The 17,813-nt window shown below is 42.9% G+C and overlaps 1 protein-coding gene across 4 annotated transcripts in view; it reads left to right on the top strand.

Moving 5' to 3' along the window:
* LOC106578501 (dihydropyrimidine dehydrogenase [NADP(+)]) overlaps positions 1 to 17,813 on the top strand; it is a 211,170-nt gene that overhangs the window by 83,761 nt on the left and 109,596 nt on the right. For all 4 annotated transcript variants that reach the window (XR_014381606.1, XM_045702118.2, XM_082965642.1 and 1 more), the window contains 3 exons: positions 1,829 to 1,998; positions 3,455 to 3,665; positions 16,644 to 16,828. Coding sequence is in view for 3 of the 4 variants with exons in the window: in XM_045702118.2 (XP_045558074.1) it covers positions 1,829 to 1,998; positions 3,455 to 3,665; positions 16,644 to 16,828 (566 nt within the window). In the remaining variant the exon portion in view is untranslated. The remainder of the gene's footprint in view (positions 1 to 1,828; positions 1,999 to 3,454; positions 3,666 to 16,643; positions 16,829 to 17,813) is intronic.

The raw sequence follows: 17,813 nt of genomic DNA, 5'->3' as shown, positions 1-17,813 counted from the left end.
ATACACAAAAAACAGATACTGACTGGTTTTTGATCCACTACCATTTTTTTACTTACAGTATCTGTGACCAGCAGATGTATATCTGTATTCAGAGTCAATTAATGTATTTCAATTGACTGATTTCCTTTTATGATCTGTAACTCAGTAAAATCTTAATAACAAGTGCATTTTATGTTTTTGTTCAGTGTAGTTTTCCCACAAGGAATTAAACACTTAGACATACAGTACTAGTCAAAAGTTTGGACACACCTACTCATTCAAGGGTTTTTCTTTATTTTTACTATGTTCTACATTATAGAATACTAGTTAAGACATCAAACTGTGAAATAAGACATATGGAATAATGTAGTAACCAAAAAAGTATTAAACAAATCAAAATATATTTACTCTTGGCCTTGATGACAGCTTTGCACACTCTTGGCATTCTCTCAAACAGCTTCACCTGAGTGCTTTTTTAACAGTCTTGAAGTAGTTCCCCCATAGGCTGACCACTTGTTTGCTGCTTTTCCTTTACTATGCTGTCCAATTTATCCCAAACCGTCTCAATTGGGTTGAGGTCGGGTGATTGTGGAGGCCAGGTCACCTGATGCAGCACTCCATCACTCTCCTTCTTGGTCAAATAGCCCTTACACAGCCTGGAAGTGTGTTGGGTCATTGTCCTGTTGAAAAACAAATGATAGTCCTACTAAGCGCAAACCAGATCGGATGGCGTATCGCTGCAGAATGCTGTGGTAGCCATGCTGGTTAAGTGTGCCCTGAATTCTAAATAAATCACAGACAGTGTCACCAGCAAAGCACTCCGATGCCATCACACCTCCTCATCACACCCATGCTTCACGGTGGTAACCACACATGTGGAGATCATCCATTCACCTACTCTGCGTCTCACAAAGACACGTCTGTTGGAACCAAAAATCTAAAATTTGGACTCATCAGACCAAAGGACAGATTTCCACTGATCTAATGTCCATTGGTCGTGTTTCTTGGCCCAAGCAAGTCTCTTCTTTTTATTGGTGTCCTTTAGTAGTGGTTTCTTTGCAGCAATTCGACCATGAAAGCCTGATTCACAGTCTTCTCTGAACAGTTGATGTTGAGATGTGTCTGTTACTTGAACTCTGTGAAGCATTTATTTGGGCTATTTCTGAGGCTGGTAACTCTAATGAACTTACCCTCTGCAGCAGAGGTAACTCTGGGTCTTCCTTTCCTTTGGCGGTCCTCATGAGAGCCAGTTTCATCATTGCGCTTGATGGTTTTTGCGACTGCTCTTGAAGAAACTTTCAAAGTTCTTGAAATTCTCCGGATTGACTGACCTTCATGTCTTAAGGTAATGGACTGTCGTTTCTCTTTGCTTATTTGAGCTGTTCTTGCCATAATATGGACTTGGTCTTTTACCAAATAGGGCTATCTTCTGTATACCACCCCTACCTTGTCACAACACTACTGAATGTCTCAAACGAAGGAAGAAGGAAAGAAATTCCACAAATTAACTTTTAACAAGGCACACCTGTTAATTGAAATGCATTCCAGGTGACTACCTCATGAAGCTGTTTGAGAGAATGCCAAGAGTCTGCAAAGCTGTCATCAAGGCAAAGGACGGTTACTTTGAAGAATCTCAAATATAAAATATATATTTTGATTTGTTTAACCCTTTTTTGGTTATTAGATGATTCCGTATGTGTTATTTAATAGTTATGTTGTTTTCGCTATAATTCTACATTGTAGAATGAGTAGATATGTCCAAACTTTTGACTGGTACTGTATATATAATCTCAAAATCAACACAATAAATGATCAGATTGTAACTCCTTTTCTCTTCTCCCGCTTTTAGGAATGTGTAGCTGCAAGTCTTCCCTGCCAGAGCTGCGTGGCACGGTGATTGTTCTGGGTTCAGGAGACACAGCTTTCGACTGTGCCACTTCTTCCCTGCGCTGCGGTGCCAAGCGGGTCTACGTGGTGTTTAGGAAAGGTTTCACCAACATCAGGGCTGTCCCCGAGGAGGTAGAGACAAACAAGAAGAAAGGAGAGCAAAGGAACGAAAGGATAAAAGAAAAGACGTTGACAGAGAGAGATCGCTAAATGTTACCAGTGTACCAGATGCTTAACTTGTTTGAGAAAGATGGAGAGAGAGAGAATGACTGAGGGAGAAAGATAGACAGAGAGTTAGTGTTAGGGAGAAGGCTAGTGAAGAGGAGAGAGGACGCTGTCTTTATTAAGCTGTCTGTGTGAGTGTCCTCTCCTTGGCCCTGCTGACATGTTTTTTAAGCCGCTTTTTTTCTGGTTTATTACAAAGGCCTGTCTTAGGTTCTGGAGGGCGATAACTGTCAAAAGCTCTCCGCCTGCACACACACACTGCCGTGAGCCCCAGACGGACTCACTGGCATCTGTCCCTTTCTAGTAGCGCTGCCACAAAGGCGAGAGGAAGGATATCATAGGCAGTGCTGTTGCTATTTTCACTGTTCCTTCAAAAGATATCCCTGCATTTGAAGCATGACATTGACTCGTATACTCCCTTCAGTCTTGATTCTTATCAACTTTTGATGTGTTAGACCATCAGTAAAAGTAGCACTTGAAGTTAAGATGCATTCTTCAACTACCGTATATTAGTTATGATTGCGAGTGTGATGAAAAGTTCAAGGTGTCTTTCTGTCAATGCTATTCTAGTTGAGAGTTGAGCTTGACAGCACAGTTCATTCTAGAATCATCGTCCAACGGCATCTTTAGTCATGCGTCGTGTCAGAGCACACCTCTTGCTGCCATAGTAACGCCAAAAATAACCCTAACGAAATGAGAAAAGTAAGGTGATTATCAACAGCTGTTTGCTTTTCCCCGCAGAAGCAGACAGTTAAGCTGCTAGCATCGCCTCACACTAATTAAGTTTGTTTATAAGGTATATTAAGTTTAGGCCTCTTGTAGGCGTCAGTAACCTTCACATCACATTGAAAAAAGTTCAATATTGTGTGAAGCATGAGCATTGATGTCAACTGAGACAATTTCTGAAAACTGTGGGAGAAAGGGAAGCTATTATAGAAGCAACCCACCCCCCTTCCCTTTTGTGCACATCTCAGGACTGGAAACGTAATTTCAATGACTTTGTTGTAGATGGGGCTTTTTTTCATTAATCCGTATGAAATTGAAGGTCTTTGAACAAAGCAGGAAAACTTCCTAGTGTCTTCTATTGTGTGCCGTTGTAATGTGTGAGACTACAAAATATATTTTCCAGTCCTGACAAACCAAGGGAATAAAAAAGTTGTACCTTGGGCTTGATAATTAAACATATTTTTGTCCAGTTTTAGATTAAAATGACTTTGCATTTGACGAGAAATATTGTGATAAAAAAATTATAATCTTTGATACATAAAATAATTCAACACAATTCAAGCCACAATTTCAAGATGTAACCTGTCGATGACCCATCACCATTGACCCCTGAGCTCTATATTTCCCATACATATAGATGGAGCTGGCCAAGGAAGAGAAGTGTGAGTTCATGCCCTTCCTGTCCCCTCGTGAGGTCATCATGAAGGCAGGTCGCGTGGCAGGAATGGAGTTCTGTCGTACGGAGCTGACAGACGAAGGTGATTGGATGGAGGACGAGGATCAGATCATACGCCTCAAGGCCGATTACATCATCAGTGCCTTCGGATCCATGCTGAGCGACCCCAAAGGTATCAATCATAGTCAAACTTTATTGAAAGTGCATTGAACATCACAACAATGTGTTGGGTGTGCTTTACAAACATGTTCTACAGTAAGTAAAGGTGCCATGTGACCATTGACTAACCGCCATCCCAGTAGTCTTGCTATTGATACACAATAATAATACCTTTACTCTGAATGGAACCAGAGTTTTGCCATATGAGTAGACTCTTTGACAGCACAGTCCACTGTTATAGTTTTTATCAACTCTTACAAATATCCTCAAATTGACTGTTTCTCTGAAGAGTTTGTGTTGAATGTTGTCTACATTATTGCTTTAACAACAGCGTGAGGATGTTATCCTTGAGCTGCATTAAACAGAGTCAGACAGACAGACAGAAAGCCTGGCGAACAATCACAAACCATTACGTTGATGGTACACCTGGATCTCCCCTTTCTCCTGGAGATTTCTCATTATACGAGCGAAGACAGTGGTCCTGTTTGGATAGGACTGTCTTACTTATCATTGTTTAGCACATTTGGAGTAGGACTTAAGACGACACTCATCACATTGTTTTGCTCATCATCATCTACACAAAATATGCCTTGTGTGAGGCTCTAATTTAGATGAGTGCCGGTGATGAGAACTCAATGTACTTGGGTTTTGAGGGTCTTGTGTGTGTGTGCGTGTCTGTGCATGTTAGCGTGCCTGTGTGTCTGCCTGTATGTGAGTGTTTACAGAACCTTGTCAGGGGGTTGGAACATAATTAGAAATAATGTGTAGACTGAAAATTGACCTCAAGAAGCAAAAACAGATATAATATTTGACTAAAACATAATTTCAAACCTTGCTTACATTTGAATTCGATCACTTGTCTCTCTATTATTGGGAATACTTGGGAACAGATTAAAAAAAATGTAAATCACTTGATGCTGATTTCCTGGTGTTGTTAGTCTTTTATGTCCAACTATATATATACACAGTACCAGTCAAAAGTTTGGACACACCTACTCATTCAAGGGTTTTTCATTATTTTTACTATTTTCTACATTATAGAATAATAGTGAAGACATCACAACTATGAAATAACACATATAGAATCATGTAGTAACGAAAAATGTGTTAAACAAATCAAAATATATTTTAGATGTTAGATTCTTCAAAGTAGCCACTCTTGGCCTTGATGACAGCTTTGCACACTCTTGGCATTCTCTCAACCAGCATCACCTGGAATGCTTTTCTAACAGTCTTGAAGGAGTTCCCACATATGCTGAGCACTTGTTGGCTGCTTTTCCTTCACTCTACGGTCCAACTTATCCCAAACCATCTCAATTGGGTTGAGGTTGGGTGATTGTGGAGGCCAGGTCATCTGATGCAGCACTCCATCACTCTCCTTCTTGGTCAAATAGCCCTTACACAGCCTGGAGGTGTGTTTTGGGTCATTGTCCTGTTGAAAAACAAATGATAGTTCCACTAAGCGCAAACCAGATGGGATGGCATGTCACTGCAGAAGGCTGTGGTAGCCATGCTGGTTAAGTGTGCCATGAAATCCAAATAAATCACAGACAGTGTCACCAGCAAAGCACCCCACAACAGCACACATCCTCCTCCATGCTTCACGGTGGGAACCACACATGCAGAGATCATCCGTTCACCTACCCTGTGTCTCACAAAGACACGTCTGTTGGAACCAGAAATCTCAAATTTGGATTTCCACCGGTCTAAACTTATCCTCTGCAGCGGAGGTAACTCTGGGTCTTCCTTTCCTTTGGCGGTCCTCATGAGAGGCAGTTTCATCATAGCACTTGATGATTTTTGCGACTGCTCTTGAAGAAACTTTCAAAGTTCTTGAAATTCTCCGGATTGACTGACCTTCATGTCTAAAGGTAATGGACGGTCGTTTCTCTTTGCTTATTTGCCGTAATATGGACTTCGTCTTTTACCAAATAGGGCTATCTTCTGTATACCACCCCTACCTTGTCACAACACTACTGAATGTCTCAAACGAAGGAAGAAGGAAAGAAATTCCACAAATTAACTTTTAACAAAGCACACCTGTTAATTGAAATGCATTCCAGGTGACTACCTCATGAAGCTGTTTGAGAGAATGCCAAGAGTCTGCAAAGCTGTCATCAAGGCAAAGGATGAATCTCAAATATAAAATATACGTTGATATGTTTAACACTTTTTTTGGTTACCATATGCGCTTTTTCATAGTTTTGATGTCTTCACTATTATTCTACAATATAGAAAATAGTAAAAATAAAGAAAAACCCTGGAATGAGTAGGTGTGTCCAAACGTTTGACTGTGTATAATAATATATTATTATTATAATAATATTATAATAATATACACTGCTCAAAAAAATAAAGGGAACACTTAAACAACACAAGGTAACTCCAAGTCAATCACACTTCTGTGAAATCAAACTGTCCACTTAGGAAGCAACACTGATTGACAATAAATTTCACATGCTGTTGTGCAAATGGAATAGACAACAGGTGGAAATTATAGGCAATTAGCAAGACACCCCCAATAAAGGAGTGGTTCTGCAGGTGGGGACCACAGACCACTTCTCAGTTCCTATGCTTCCTGGCTGATGTTTTGGTCACTTTTGAATGCTGGCGGTGCTTTCACTCTAGTGGTAGCATGAGACGGAGTCTACAACCCACACAAGTGACTCAGGTAGTGCAGCTCATCCAGGATGGCACATCAATGCGAGCTGTGGCAAGAAGGTTTGCTGTGTCTGTCAGCGTAGTGTCCCGAGCATGGAGGCGCTACCAGGAGACAGGCCAGTACATCAGGAGACGTGGAGGAGGCCGTAGGAGGGCAACAACCCAGCAGCTGGACCGCTACCTCTGCCTTTGTGCAAGGAGGAGCAGGAGAAGCACTGCCAGAGCCCTGCTAAATGACCTCCAGCAGGCCATAAATGTGCATGTGTCTGCTCAAACGGTCAGAAACAGACTCCATGAGGGTGGTATGAGGGCCCGACGTCCACAGGTGGGGGTTGTGCTTACAGCCCAACACCGTGCAGGACGTTTGGCATTTGCCAGAGAACACCAAGATTGGCAAATTCGCCACTGGCGCCCTGTGCTCTTCACAGATGAAAGCAGGTTCACACTGAGCACATGTGACAGAGTCTGGAGACGCCGCGGAGAACGTTCTGCTGCCTGCAACATCCTCCAGCATGACCGGTTTGGCGGTGGGTCAGTCATGGTGTGGGGTGGCATTTCTTTGGGGGGCCGCACAGCCCTCCATGTGCCCGCCAGAGGTAGCCTGATTGCCATTAGGTACCGAGATGAGATCCTCAGACCCCTTGTGAGACCATATGCTGGTGCGGTTGGCCCTGGGTTCCTCCTAATGCAAGACAATGCTAGACCTCATGTGGCTGGAGTGTGTCAGCAGTTCCTGCAAGGGGAAGGCATTGATGCTATGGACTGGCCCGCCCGTTCCCCAGACCTGAATCCAATTGAGCACATCTGGGACATCATGTCTTGCTCCATCCACCAACGCCACGTTGCACCACAGATTGTCCAGGAGTTGGCGGATGCTTTAGTCCAGGTCTGGGAGGAGATCCCTCAGGAGGCTATCCGCCACTTCATCAGGAGCATGCCCAGGCGTTGTAGGGAGGTCATACAGGCACGTGGAGGCCACACACACTACTGAGCCTCATTTTGACTTGTTTTAAGGACATTACATCAAAGTTGGATCAGCCTGTAGTGTGGTTTTCCACTTTAATTTTGAGTGTGACTCCAAATCCAGACCTCCATGGGTTGGATATCCATTGGATTTCCATTGATTATTTTTGTGTGATTTTGTTGTCAGCACATTCAACTATGTAAAGAAAAAAGTATTTAATAAGATTATTTCTTTCATTCAGATCTAGGATGTGTTGTTTAAGTGTTCCCTTTATTTTTTTGAGCAGTATATAATATGTATATATATTAGTATTATTTTTCTATAAATTTTTTTGTTCAGAAAATATGTGGGGGCCAAACCTGGAGGGCACCAGTAGGGGAGCCCTCGTCTAGGATATTTTTTTTTGAACCCACTTGCTTACAAGACAACGCCTGTCTTTTTGTGTGACACTGTCGCCAGGGCAGGTAATTAGATTGCGTTGAGAAAAGGCCATACCTGCTATGATTTTCAATTAGGCTGCTATTGAATAAACAGAGGTGGGTATCGCAGGAGGGCCACAAACGCCACACACTGTCCAGAGTCACCCAACAATGACATGAAATCACTGTAATGAGTTTCAAGCTCAGACGACCACCCAGTGTGGTCCACACGTGCGCACTCACACACACACACACACACACACACACACACACACACACACACACACACACACACACACACACACACACACACACACACACACACACACACAGTACTCGGCGATAGAGCGACAGAGCTTTACAACTGGTTACCCAGCTAGCGCTGCCATTAGCCAACCTTGCGATGCAGCACAGATGCACAAATACATAGTTGGGGCTACCTAAGCAGGCAGAAACTGAACATGTTTTACACGCATTCATAATCGGTCGTGATGGTGAAATACACATCTACTCAACCAAGTAATTAAGATAAAGAGAGAGTGTGAGAGACTCGGTGTAGACCGAGTTCCGCTGATGTTCTTGCCTGACTGTGTCTATCTGACTGTGTCTTATTGATTTTATAGATGGGGTAAAGGCTTGATTGACTGATTGTTATCGTAATCTGCTCCACTGATTCGGTCTACCCACTTCCACCTCTTCACAGCTCAAATGGATTTTATTATCCATTTTGTTACTCTTTTTGCGTGTCAAAAGGCACTCTATTCTTTCATAGTGCACTACTTTTGACCAGGGTCCATCAAGCTCTGGTGAAAAGGAGTGCACAGTAAAGGATGGCATTTGGGACGCGGACTCTCTCTCTTCCTCCCCCCTGGTACTATGGTTGACCTGTTGCTAAAGAAACATCCTTAGAACCTGCTCCACATCCCCAAAGGTGTCGTCGAGTGCTAAGGAGGGTATTGTTATGATTAGCAATTAATCACCAAGGTTAATTAAAACATGAGGAATTACTGATAAGAGCCTGAATTAAATGGGGTGCATGACTCCGAGCAAACTAGTTTAATTTGATAGGATGATATTTCTGCCAAACCTGATTGCCTGCATATTTAGGAAGGAATTGATCCGTGCCTTGGCATGCGAGTTTGTGTGTGTATGTGTGTCAAGCGTGCTTGCAAGCGTGTGTGTGTTTTGAGTGTGTGATTTCATCGTACAGAAACAACAAATGCTGAGAAAAGAATCCCCAGAGTAGTACAGTCAGAATGATCCTTATTCTTGAACTATAAATCACTTATCCACTTAAGTATGTTGTCAGATCCACAGAGGATGTTCCGCTTGGCAGTGAACACAGCTGTAGGATGAGTTAGCAGTTAAAACCTGGCCTGTATAGTCTGGTGGGCTGGACCCAGTGTGCGTCGCAAATGGCACCAATTTCCCTATGTAGTCAACTGCTTTTGACCAGAGCCCTATGGGTCCTGGTTAAAAGTAGCGCACTTTAAAGGGAATAGGGTGTAATTTGGGAAGCAGACTCAGTTCTGGGAGGGAGGGAGGGAGGGAGGGAGGGAGGGAGGGAGGGAGGGAGGGAGGGAGGGAGGGAGGGAGGGAGGCAGCCATTATTGCACCCATGCATCCTTCCTGCATTGGTCTCCTTCCTGTTGTGTTTCATGGAGGGTGGGTGGGGAACTGGAAACATGATGCACCCACCTCCTCTGTTACGAAAAGTGTGTGTGTGTGTGTGTGTGTGTGTGTGTGTGTGTGTGTGTGTGTGTGTGTGTGTGTGTGTGTGTGTGTGTGTGTGTGTGTGTGTGTTTCTGTGTGTGTGTGTGTGTTTCTGTGTTTCTGTGTTTCTGTGTTTCTGTGTGTGTTTCTGTGTTTCTGTGTTTCTGTGTGTGTTTCTGTGTTTCTGTGTGTGGGAGTTTGCATGGTGTGCATTCATGCCAAAGATGTATATAAACCCTGGATTGCTGATGCTATGTGTTAGCCAATGAGAAGCTTTGAAGCCACTGGTCGGCGATATAAGCACTTCCCCATTAGTACTTTCTAAAAAATTATACTTTATTTTTTATTTGTATGTTTAGCTCATTGTGTAGGCCCTAGCTACAGCAGTTATACCTAGCTGTTATTAGGAGGGATGCAGGTGTTGTGTAGGCTCTAGCTACAGCAGTTATACAGTGAGGGAAAAAAGTATTTGATCCCCTGCTGATTTTGTACGTTTGCCCACTGACAAAGAAATGATCAGTCTATAATTTTAATGGTAGGTTTATTTGAACAGTGAGAGACAGAATAAGAACAAAAAAATCCAGAAAAACGCATGTCAGAAATTTTATAAAATGATTTGCATTTTAATGAGGGAAATAAGTATTTGACCCCTCTGCAAAACATGACTTAGTACTTGGTGGCAAAACCCTTGTTGGCAATCACAGAGGTCAGATGTTTCTTGTAGTTGGCCACCAGGTTTGCTCACACCTCAGGAGGGATTTTGTCCCACTCCTCTTTGCAGATCTTCTCCAAGTCATTAAGGTTTCGAGGGTGACGTTTGGCAACTCGAACCTTCAGCTCCCTCCACAGATTTTCTATGGGATTAAGGTCTGGAGACTGGCTAGGCCACTCCAGGACCTTAATGTGCTTCTTCTTGAGCAACTCCTTTGTTACCTTGGCCATGTGTTTTGGGTCATTGTCATGCTGGAATACCCATCCACGACCCATTTTCAATGCCCTGGCTGAGGGAAGGAGGTTCTCACCCAAGATTTGACGGTACATGGCCCCGTCCATCGTCCCTTTGATGCGGTGAAGTTGTCCTGTCCCCTTAGCAGAAAAACACCCCCAAAGCATAATGTTTCCACCTCCATGTTTGATGGTGGGGATGGTGTTCTTGGGGTCATAGGCAGCATTCCTCCTCCTCCAAACACGGCGAGTTGAGTTGATGCCAAAGAGCTCCATTTTGGTCTCATCTGACCACAACACTTTCACCCAGTTGTCCTCTGAATCATTCAGATGTTCATTGGCAAACTTCAGACGGGCATGTATATGTGCTTTCTTGAGCAGGGGGACCTTGCGGGTGCTGCAGGATTTCAGTCCTTCATAGTGTAGTGTGTTACCAATTTTTTTCTTGGTGACTATGGTCCCAGCTGCCTTGAGATCATTGACAAGATCCTCCCGTGTAGTTCTGGGCAGATTCCTCACCATTCTCATGATCATTGCAACTCCACGAGGTGAGGTCTTGCATGGAGCCCCAGGCCGAGGGAGATTGACAATGTCACGCCCTGACCTGAGAGAGCCTTTTTATGTCTCTATTTAGGTTTGGTCAGGGTGTGATTTGGGTGGGCATTCTATGTCCTTTTTTCTATGTTTTTGTATTTCTTTGTTTTGGCCTGGTATGGCTCTCAATCAGGGACAGATGTACATCGTTGTCACTGATTCGGAGCCATATTTAGGCAGCCTGTTTTCCTTTGGGGTTTTGTGGGTAGTTGTTTTCTGTCTTGTGTGTTCACCTGGCAGAACTGTTGGCTTTCATTTTCTTGTTTTATTTAAAGTGTTTCATTATAATAAGTTATGACCACTTACCACGCTGCATCTTGGTCCCCTCTTTCAGATGATCATTACAGACACTTCTTTTGTGTTTCTTCCATTTGCGAATAATCGCACCAACTGTTGTCACCTTCTCACCAAGCTGCTTGGCGATGGTCTTGTAGCCCATTCCAGCCTTGTGTAGGTCTACAATCTTGTCTCTGACATCCTTGGAGAGCTCTTTGGTCTTGGCCATGGTGGAGATTTGGAATCTGATTGATTGATTGCTTCTGTGGACAGGTGTCTTTTATACAGGTAACAAGCTGAGATTAGGAGCACTCCCTTTAAGAGTGTGCTCCTCATCTCAGCTCGTTACCTGTACAAAAGACACCTGGGAGCCAGAAATCTTTCTGATTGAGAGGGGGTCAAATACTTATTTCCCTCATTAACCCCTGTGCGGCCTCGACATCCAGCGAAAAATCATATCGCCATTAGCATTACAAAATGTTATACTTTTTTTTTCAATTTTTTGTTCAAATTATATCGTTTTATAGATACACCTCTCCTGAATCGAACCACGTTGTCCGATTTCAAAAAGGCTTTACAGCAAAAGCAAAACATTAGATTATGTTAGAGGAGTATATCGTAAAAGTAGCCACATAGCCATTTTCCGACCAACCACATGCATCACAAATAACCAAAAAACAGCTAAATGTAGCACTAACCTTTGACAATCTTCATCAGATGACACACCTAGGACATCATGTTTCACAATAGATGCAATCTTTTGTTCGATAAAGTTCATATTTATATATAAAAACAGCATTTTACATCGGTGCGTAACGTTGACTAACTATTTTCCCTCAAATGCATCCAATGAAACAGCGCTACAATTTACTAAATTACTATTCGAAAACATTTTGAAAATGTAATATTGTCATTCTAAGATTTATAGATGAATATCTCTTGAAAGCACCTGTAATGCCAGATTTAAAAATAACTTTACTGGGTAATCACACTTTGCGATAAAAGGGGATGCGATACTCAGAACAATAGGCTAGCAATAGCAATAGGCTAGCCATCTTGGAACAATCGCATATCAAATCTAGTCTTGTATACTATTGTCAATAATCCCTTACCTTTGATTATCTTCATCCTTAGGCACTTCCAGGAATCCCTGGTCCACAACAAATGTATTTTCGTTCGAAAAAGTTAATCCTTTATGTTCCATTAGCTTGTTCTTGTTAGCGCGTTCTGAAGGCTGAACCAAAAGTTCCGACGTGCGCGGGGCTACTCTTTCAACAAAATGCATTTTTTTCTTATTTAGGTTCGTTCAAACATGTCAAACGTTGTATAACAAAAATCTGTAGGGCCTTTTTCAACGAGAGCTCCAATAAGATTCGAGGGGGACGATTGCATTGTGTTTCAAAATGTTTCGAAAGGGGAGGGTAACCAGGGGCGCCGGCGTCATAATGGTGATGGCCCTCTCCATGTGACCACGTTCCACAGCGTGTCATTCTGTCAGTATTCACAGTAGGAGACTCAAATCACTTTGTAAAGACTGGGGACATCTAGTGGAAGCAATAGGAAGTGCTCAATGAACCATAGCTCACGGTGTGATTAATAGGCAACGTGATGAAGTTGAGTTCGCAATTCAGAATTCCACTTCCTGTTTCGATCTGTCTTGGGGTTTTGACTGCCATATGAGTTCTGTTATACTCACAGACACCATTCAAACAGTTTTAGAAACTTTAGGGTGTTTTCTATCCACAAGTATTAATTATATGCATATCCTAGCTTCTGAGTTTGAGTAGTAGGCCGTTTAAAATGGGCACACATTTTTTTCGAAAATCGCTGTAGCGCCCCCTATCCTAGGGGAACGCCAAGAGGTTAAAATGCAAATCATTTTATAACATTTTTGACATGCGCTTTTCTGGATTCTTTTGTTGTTATTCTGTCTCTCACTGTTCAAATAAACCTACCATTAAAATTATAGACTGATCATTTCTTTGTCAGTGGGCAAACGTACAAAATCAGCAGGGGATCAAATACTTTTTTCCCTCACTATAGCTTGCTGTTATTTTGAGGAATATATATGTTGTGTAGGCTCTAGCTACAGCAGTTATATCTAGCTGTTATTATGAGGGATATAAACTCAGCAAAAAAAGAAACGTCCTCTCACTATCAACTGCGTTTGTTTTCAGCAATCTTAACATGTGTAAATATTTGTATGAACATAACAAGATTCAACAACTGAGACATAAACTGAACAATTTCCACAGACATGTGACTAACAGAAATTGAATAATGTGTCCCTGAACAAAGGGGGGGTCAAAATCAAAAGAAACAGTCAGTATCTGGTGTGGCCACCAGCTGCATTTAAGTACTGCAGTGCATCTCCTCCTCATGGACTGCACCAGATTTGCCCGTTCTTGCTGTGAGATGTTACCCCGCTCTTCCACCAAGGCACCTGCAAGTTCCCGGACATTTCTGGGGGGAATGGCTCTAGCCCTCACCCTCCAATCCAACAGGTCCCAGACGTGCTCAATGGGATTGAGATCCGGGCTTTTCGCTGGCCATGGTAGAACACTGACATTCCTGTCTTGAAGGAAATCACGCACAGAACGAGAAGTATGACTGGTGGCATTGTCATGCTGGAGGGTCATGTCAGGATGAGCCTGCAGGAATGGTACCACATGAGGGAGGAGGATGTCTTCCCTGTAACGCATTGCCTGCAATGACAACAAGCTCAGTCCGATGATGCTGTGACACACCGCCCCAGACCATGACGGACCCTCCACCTCCAAATCGATCTCGCTCCAGAGTACAGGCCTCAGTGTAACGCTCATTCCTTCGACAATAAACGCGAATCCGACCATCACCCCTGGTGAGACAAAACCTTGACTCATCAGTGAAGAGCACTTTTTGCCAGTCCTGTCTGGTCCAGCGATGGTGGGGTTTTGCCCATAGGTGACGTTGTTGCCGGTGATGTCTGGTGAGGACCTGCCTTACAACAGGCCTACAAGCCTTCCGTCCAGCTTCTCTCAGCCTATTACGTACAGTCTGAGCACTGATGGAGGGATTGTGCATTCCTGGTGTAACTTGGGCAGTTGTTGTTGCCATCCTGTACCTGTCCCGCAGGTGTGATGTTCGGATGTACTGATCCTGTGCAGGTGTTGTTACACGTGGTCTGCCACTGCGAGGACGATCAGCTGTCCGTCCTGTCTCCCTGTAGCGCTGTCTTAGGCGTCTCACAGTACGGACATTGCAATTTTTTGCCCCGGCCACATCTGCAGTCCTCATGCCACCTTGCAGCATGCCTAAGGCACGTTCACACAGATGAGCAGGGACCCTGGACATCTTTCTTTTGGTGTTTTTCAGAGTCAGTAGAAAGGCCTCTTTAGTGTCCTAAGTTTTCATATCTGTGACCTTAATTGCCTACCGTCTGTAAGCTGTTAGTGTCTTAACGACTGTTCCACAGGTGCATGTTCATTAATTGTTTATGGTTCATTGAACAAACATGGGAAACATTGTTTAAACCCTTAACAATAAAGATCTGTGATGGTATTTGGATTTTTACGAATTATCTCTGAAAGACAAGGTCCTGAAAAAGGGTTGTTTCTTTTTTTTTTTTTTTTATGTGTTGTGTAGGTCTTGCCCTAGCTGTTATAGCATACCAGGATATGCTAATAATTGCTCAGAATGGATGATTAAACATATGGATTATATGGAAATATATGGTAACACAACATGCCATATTAAATATTCTGCTGAATATACCAATACACATTTTTGTACAGTATAATGAGGTATGTGTCTTCTTCTACTGAGTGAATGGGCAAAAGCCCAGAATTTCTACTGCAATCATCTTGACACCATTTTGTTTCCTCAATTTCTTTTAAGTGAGTCTGTTCATCACTATGGCAGGACGATGGTGCTGTGTTTATCCCCCATCAGTGTGTATGATAACATTCACCGCATCATATATTGTCATGTGTGTGTAACACTGCAGCAAGACGGCCGTTACATGACAGCCGGTGTTCCGCTCTGAGGAGTTTGACACGCCAAACACACGGCAACTCTCTACACATTTTCTACTGTCCTCCCCTTATGGAGGAATTCAACTTCAATAGTATGGTTGCAATAAAAAATAGCCGGCTCTCTCTGTATTCTTATTTGTGTACTTTTCCTTGTATTTTGGGCGTCAAATGAAATCCTTTCCCCATTGAATAGGCTGGGAAGGTGAAACTTTCCCCCCTCCCTCTAGTAATTCTAATAGAGTGTAATAAATCTTGTCCAACTCGCAGATCTGTATTTAAAAATGTCCCTTCTGATAGATGCAGGCCATCTTCCATGCTGAAAAGCATTTAGTCTGAAAGATGAATTGTATAGGTGAGGTAGAAGAAAATGAGCTTTTTTTATAATGTAGATCAGTTTGACAGAGGATCTCTGGGCTAACATTCAGCTAACGTTGAATGAATGCCTCAGGAGATGTTACATTAACCTAGCCGAGAGTGAGGGAAGAGACAGAGAGCGTGAATCCCCTGCTGTCATCGGTCTTGTCACAGACTTCATATTGCTCTCTGTATGGTTTGTAGTCCATCACGGTCACTCACTCTCACTCCAATTTTTTTTTCTCTCGTTCTCTTCCTCTCTCTCCGTTCTCTCTTTTTCTCTCTATCTCTATCACTTTCTGTCGTCTCTCGCCTCTTTCTCTCCCTTTCTCTCTCTGTCGTTCTTTCTTTCTTTCATTCTCTCTTTCTATCTCTGTCACACAAACACGCACACACACACAAACACACACACCCCACACCCAGTGGTGGAAAAAGTACCAAATCGTCATATTTGAGTAAAAGTAAAGATCCCTTAATAGAAAATGACTCAAGTAAAAGTTGAATGTCACTCAGTAAAATTCTACTTGAGTAAAAGTCTTAAAGTATTTGATTTTAAATATACTTAAGTATCAAAAGTAAATTAAACATATATTCTTATATAGTGTCAAAAGTCTAATTTAAAATTCCTTATATTAAGCAAACCAGATGCCACCATTCTTGTATTTTAAATGTATGGATAGCCGGGGCACACTCCAACACTCAGACATAATTAACAAACAAAGCATGTGTGCTATGAGTCCACCAGATCAGAGGCAATAGGTTTGACCAGGAACGTTCTCTTGACAAGTGCGTGAATTGGACCATTTTCCTGTCCTGTGACGCATTCAAAATGTAAGAGTACTTTTGGGTGTCAGGGAAAATGTATGGAGTAAAAATAACATTATTTTCTTTTGGAATGTAGTGAAGTAAAAGTAAAAGTTGTCAAAATTATAAATAGTGAAGTAAAGTACAGATACCCCCAAAAAACGACTTAAGTAGTACTTTCAAGTATTTTTACTTAAGTACTGCCCGCACCATCACTAACTGTGGATCCTCTCTCCCCTCTCCTCCAGTGAAAGAGGCCATGGCTCCGGTGCGGTTGAACCGCTGGGGTCTCCCAGAGCTGGACCCAGAGAGCATGCAGAGCAGTGAGTCCTGGGTGTTTGCTGGGGGCGACGTGGCAGGACAGGCAAACACCACCGTGGAGTCAGTCAACGATGGCAAACAGGCATCCTGGCACATGCACAAGTACCTACAGGTGTGTCCCCAGCCCCAGGGCTGTGTTCTACACACACACACACACACACACACACACACACACACACACACACATACAGAATGTCACAACGCTTTCAACATACACACACTAGGGAGGAGGAGAAGGAACTAGAAAAGGAAAGATGGAGGCTTTAGAGAAAGCTAACGTTTCACTGACGATCAACTAAACCCTCACTTTTTGAGAGTGACTATAAACATTTACACAGTATCAATGTTCAGTACTTCATCTTCTAGACTTTCATTTGTTTCCTTTTCTTTTCCTCAATAACAGCATCCCCGTGTGTAGATTCATGAATGAACCAAGGCAATTACATCACTTCTCAATTAGCAGAATATGTCAATATTGAAATAGTCCCGATACAATATTAGCTCTTTCCGTTGTGGATTAATTCATGTCTTCTGTGGGTTTGGAAAGGAAGCCAAATGATACATCATCATCATTACTACATTCACCTCGAACACTCAGCATGTACACTCCGTACTGTACTGCACGCAGCACTTACTGTGGTGAACACTAAGTGAATGAGTCAAAGTGCAGTACAGATGGGTGTGTGGTGCACTAGTCTGTGTAAAGGCAGGATCAGAGAGGACTCTTTACTGCTCCTGCATGTAATAACAGAGACAGTGGTTGATTCCCAGCCTCCAATTCTCCCAGCGTGCCGGCTTGTCTTCCTGAGGTGCCTGACCTCTTCTACATCCCTCCATCCTCCTCCCCATCCCTCCATTTCCCCTCAGATTATACTGCAAAGTGCAGCGCTTGGCAGACCGGGGCCCGGTTCAGATGCAGGTTAATTGTAGTAATGTAGCCGTGTTCAGTGCAAAGCATAGACAAGTGTTTATTTGCAGATTAAATGCCACTTGTAACTAGAAAGGAAGCAACAGTAGATTGCTTGGTTTTGTACAGTAATCGACCAAGGAAGAGGAAATGAATTCAGGCAATTTGCTGGAAAGGGTCAGCAATTAAT

Source organism: Salmo salar, chromosome 19, assembly GCF_965601325.2.
Source record: "Salmo salar chromosome 19, fSalSal1, whole genome shotgun sequence".
Lineage (NCBI taxonomy): Eukaryota > Metazoa > Chordata > Actinopteri > Salmoniformes > Salmonidae > Salmo > Salmo salar.
Note: the sequence above shows the minus strand (reverse complement) of the source record. Positions and strands in the feature narration are given on the sequence as shown.